The sequence below is a fragment of the Leptodactylus fuscus genome, chromosome 6 (assembly GCF_031893055.1).
Source record: "Leptodactylus fuscus isolate aLepFus1 chromosome 6, aLepFus1.hap2, whole genome shotgun sequence".
NCBI lineage: Eukaryota > Metazoa > Chordata > Amphibia > Anura > Leptodactylidae > Leptodactylus > Leptodactylus fuscus.
The window spans coordinates 40,905,525-40,909,822 of record NC_134270.1 but is presented as its reverse complement, the minus strand read 5'-3'; the positions used below and the strand labels follow the sequence as shown (position 1 = coordinate 40,909,822).

Here is a 4,298-nt window from a genome sequence, read left to right as displayed (position 1 = left end):
CAGGAAGTCTCTACTTCAGCTCCACTTGCTGTAGCTCCAGCCCTCCAAGGATCTTCTCTACACAAGGATGTCACTGCAGACCTTCCTTCTACTTCAGATCAAAGCACACACTGCCCAAAATGGCTGCACAAGGCACTCCTCCTTCTGAGCCCACCTCCCCCAAACAGGGTCTCCACACCAGTACTCCAGGGGCATACAGCCTTTTCCCTTTGTCACGTGGTCTCGCACACAAAACCAAGTTCCATCTCTGAATAATTCACACACAATATATAAAAGTTGATTAATTTATTCATTTTTAAAAATAAACATGTCAGTGCATAATAAGTCAAAGGACAAACACGTAAAAATATAAATAGTCTGTTTTTTAAATAAAAACATTGTATAAGAGCAGAGGTTTTAAAAAAAAAAAAAAACCTGACTTTCCTCTCATCAGCGTCTTGTGTTCACCCAGTGATACCGGTCAATACGAGGACCTGTGAATGCAGCAGCCTGTCTGTAGGGTTTGTGTGCTCGCTGCTGACGATACCCAGCCGGCTGGTGGGGTCTGTCATTTGGGTAGTTCTTCTGCCGAGGACATTGGGGCCCAGTTGGTTTGGGCTGGCTTTGATCTCGACACTGTAAGAGACAATGCAGGATAGGTTTAGCCATTGTGTGCTAGAACAAATACTAGCCATTTAGTTTTTTTTGCAATCCCAAGACCCAGTCCTTTACTTGCCTTTGTTGAAAATATCAGCGCACTAAGTCTCCAGTTCATGCCAGACATGCAAGAGGTTGTCACCCCAGCCAGAACCATAAGAGTTGCATTACTTTTTTTTTTTTTTTTTTTTTTTTTACAGTTGAAACCTGCATGATATGTGAATGCACACCAAGTAGACAGTTGCCATCACAGGATTTATTATACCAACATTCAAGTCTAGATGGTAGGGACTTCAATGGCCAGAATCACCACTTTGATTTTCATGGAGGATAGGTCAGAGTAGAGACCTGGAAAGCCAACTTAATTTTCACACCATCAGCAGACATGTCAAGATTTGCTAGTACTTCCTGCTTCTTTAGAGAAAGTTTGAAGCTTTTCTGCCATAAGGGTCCATTCACACAGAGGAAAATGGTGAGGAATTTCAGCACAAAAAAAAAAAAAAAAAAAAAAAAAAAGCTCTGCTCACAGCCAAAACTGACATGTCTGCAGACGGCTGCTGTGTGCAAGAGATTCTGCCGTACAGCATTACCATCTGCTTTGCTATTATAGAATTTTTTTTATTCCCCCCCCCCCCCTTACACACACTAGAAGGGCTTATCTTTTTAGTGTCTGAACAGCTTTGGATAATCAAGGTACCTAAATTATCAGAGCTTACCCAATGACGCAGGTCCTCTAACTCAAGCCAGTAATAAAGACTACCCACCTTTACAGGTACCTGGTAGATACTCTTTGGATTGATCACAGTAGGAATGTTCTTTGGTTCCTTCATAAAAGTCTCCTCATCTGAAGAGCTCCCAGAGTGATAGTCAGAGGTGGCCTTCTCTACAGCAGTGCTTATTCTCTTAGACACATTACTATCCCCTTGATCCATGAAACTTGCTATTGTAAATGGGCTATTTTTCTCACCATACCTGCATAGGGATGGCAATTCATGATTAAATGCCTTGTCAAAGCCATTGTACACAATATAATATGACACTTACCTGCAGCACACCTCGAATGGATCTACCCATATGGTCATTTCCTTTGGCAGTCCAAGATCCTCAAATTCAACGTCACTTTCTGCACAGGCCTGCTCCAAGACAGAGTCAACTGATTGACACTTATTTATTCTTATGCATCTGGGAGAGATTGAGTTGGTTAATAAGACTTAGTGGAGACGATGCAAATAAAATTTAATGGGGAAAAGGATATGTTAGGACCAGGGGACACGATGCATAGTTACAGTACATAGCATTTGTATTTCCCAGACAAGACTAGGGAAAGGTGGGAGAAGGATGTTGGTGCGGTGGATGAGGAAACATGGGGAGATGTGTTAGCCCTGACCCCTGTACTGTCCCCTAGTGAAGCGCAGAGGCTGTCTCATATTTATCTCTTATATAGGGTCTATAAGGACTCCACAGAGACTGTTCTGTATGCATATCCGTTCTGATACCAAATGCCCCCGCTGTAGTATGGAACCCACACATCTCCTGCATATGATGAGGGAATGTCAGGAGTTAACCGACTACTGGAACTGGGTGTATTCTATTGCACTTCTGCACTCACCATTAATTTGCCTCCTAGGTCATTTGGGGGGAGGGTGTGGACACGGAAAGCCCGGAATTTATAGGGTTGTCTAGGGTAATATACTGTACCAGGCAAGAAAATTGATTGCATATCATTGGTTGGACCCAAGCCCTCCTTCTCTGGTGGAATTGATATCTAGCGTTAATACCATTAGGCTGGAGAGGGGAAAATATATATATATTATATATATATATATATATATATATATATATATATATATATACACACACACACACACACACACAGAGAAAGGCCCAAACTAAATTTGAAAAAAAAATTGGGGAGCATGGTTGGACACACCTGGTCTTCCCTCCCAGTCTCTTATTAGGACTAGATCCCTCACTTCTACTTTATCCGTTTCCTTGATCCTCTGAGTGCCATTCTTTGTATGGAAGTCAAAGGAGGTTCAGGAGATTTAGCAGGGGGTCCTAATGGACTTCTCCCCCCCCCCCCCTCCCCCCTTATATGTTGGATTTTGTCTCCATATTTACTTTGGATTGTTGTTCTGTTGCTGATTTGTCGATTGATTTTATGTAAAGAAAAAATTGTTAATAAAAATTCTGATTTAAAAGGAATATTTGTGGACCCTCATACAGTAATACAGCTGCCACCAAGCTAATGGATTGCAGTCTGAAAATGCGCCAGATTTATTATGGCGATGGTTGATACTAGATAGATTAGTCCAAGCTTATACTACCATATAGTATGTAGTTGCTTACTGCAGACCAGATGCTAAGTAGATGAGAGTTCACAGACTACATGCGGATAGGATTATAACCCCAGAGACCTGGATTACAACAAAGTGCACATTTCACTTACCGAAAAGCCTGTCCTTTTGATGGATTTTCCGTATACCAATGCATTTTATACCTTGCAAATAGAATAGTTGTCAGTTTGGCAGCAAACTTCTCTATTTTCTGCTTGCTCAGCTTCCTCTGCTTTTTCACCAGCATTGTGATGAAGACAACCGTGGCAGCAATTTCTTCCTTCATAGTTTGTCTATAGTAATCCGGCACAGGACGACAGGTGAACTGTGCAAAAGAGAAAAAAAAAAAAGTCTACATTAAGGAAGGCTTGGGTCACTATAAATTATGCTAAGGAACCAGTTTAAAGAATCTCAAGTCTTACAAAAGACATAAGAAAGTTCTCTGGCTTAAAGAAACAGTGCCTCTAGTGCCACCTATTGGAAGGTAACTTATCCCTAGTCAAGTTGCAAGACTTCTTAGCAGCAAAATAAGTCAATGTCCAACTGTTATCTTGCCTCTAGCACCACCTAGTCGACAGATTTTCCAGGTAAAAGAACCAATTCTGCAAAATTCCATGAAGAACTTGCAAGGCTAGTTCTTTGCTAAACACTGCTCAATAGACAGATCTGCATTAAATTCTTGCTAGACCTTACCACTCTCAGGCAACACAGTTAGTTACTCTGTACTGTCAAGTGTGTGGTCTTGGGCCAGTAGGCACAATTACAGTCAAGTATCCCCAAATGAAAACTACATGTCCAAGTCACCAAGTATATTTAGCAGTCAGTATTTCCCCACAGTGTCCATGCAACATTTGTTATTCAGATTACATAAGAAGGCCAACAATATTCTTAGATTATCCCATGACATGTTACCAAACCCCCATAAGTATATAAATACATTGGCTGGTAGAAAGCCAACTCCATGAATATTAGAAGCTAGCTAAAAATACACACACTAAGGGGACATTCACACTACTGCTGTGGAAGTCTATTGCCTTAGTCATAAAATAAGGACAATGGACGTTAAAAGCAATAACGCGAGTCCCCTCTCTAAAGCCTCCTTGTCAGTGTGCTTGTGTGACCAGTGCCCCCTTCATGTCTACCAGAGACTACACTCCCATAGAAGGGAATAGAGCAGAGTCACAAGCACACTGGTCCGCCATTCACAAGGAAACTTTAGTTCCTCCACCCTCCTGATCACTGCAGGAACCAGCAATTACACACCTATTCCCAGTCCTGTAGATATGTTCATAAAGATACAACCCCTTTAAATCAAAGCCAGAAGTA

General features: G+C 41.5%; 1 protein-coding gene across 1 annotated transcript; it reads right to left on the bottom strand.

The window, feature by feature from the left end:
- Positions 1-429: 429 nt before the first annotated feature.
- Positions 430-3,743, bottom strand: BTG4 (BTG anti-proliferation factor 4). Its single transcript, XM_075278485.1, has 5 exons — positions 3,666-3,743; positions 3,086-3,297; positions 1,681-1,818; positions 1,401-1,608; positions 430-615 (listed from the first exon to the last, which is right to left on the bottom strand). Exons 2-5 carry the CDS (start codon positions 3,256-3,258, stop codon positions 430-432), a joined length of 705 nt encoding a protein of 234 aa, XP_075134586.1. The 5' UTR covers positions 3,259-3,297; positions 3,666-3,743.
- Positions 3,744-4,298: the final 555 nt, after the last annotated feature.

Coding starts and splice junctions, on each gene's coding strand:
- BTG4 (XM_075278485.1), bottom strand. CDS start 3,258: ATGAAGGAAGAAATTGCTGCCACGGTTGTCTTCATCACAATGCTGGTG. Junction 1,609..1,680: donor CCATTCGAGGTGTGCTGCAG/GTAAGTGTCATA, acceptor ATCCCTATGCAG/GTATGGTGAGAAAAATAGCC. Junction 616..1,400: donor TCTACCAGGTACCTGTAAAG/GTGGGTAGTCTT, acceptor TGTCTCTTACAG/TGTCGAGATCAAAGCCAGCC.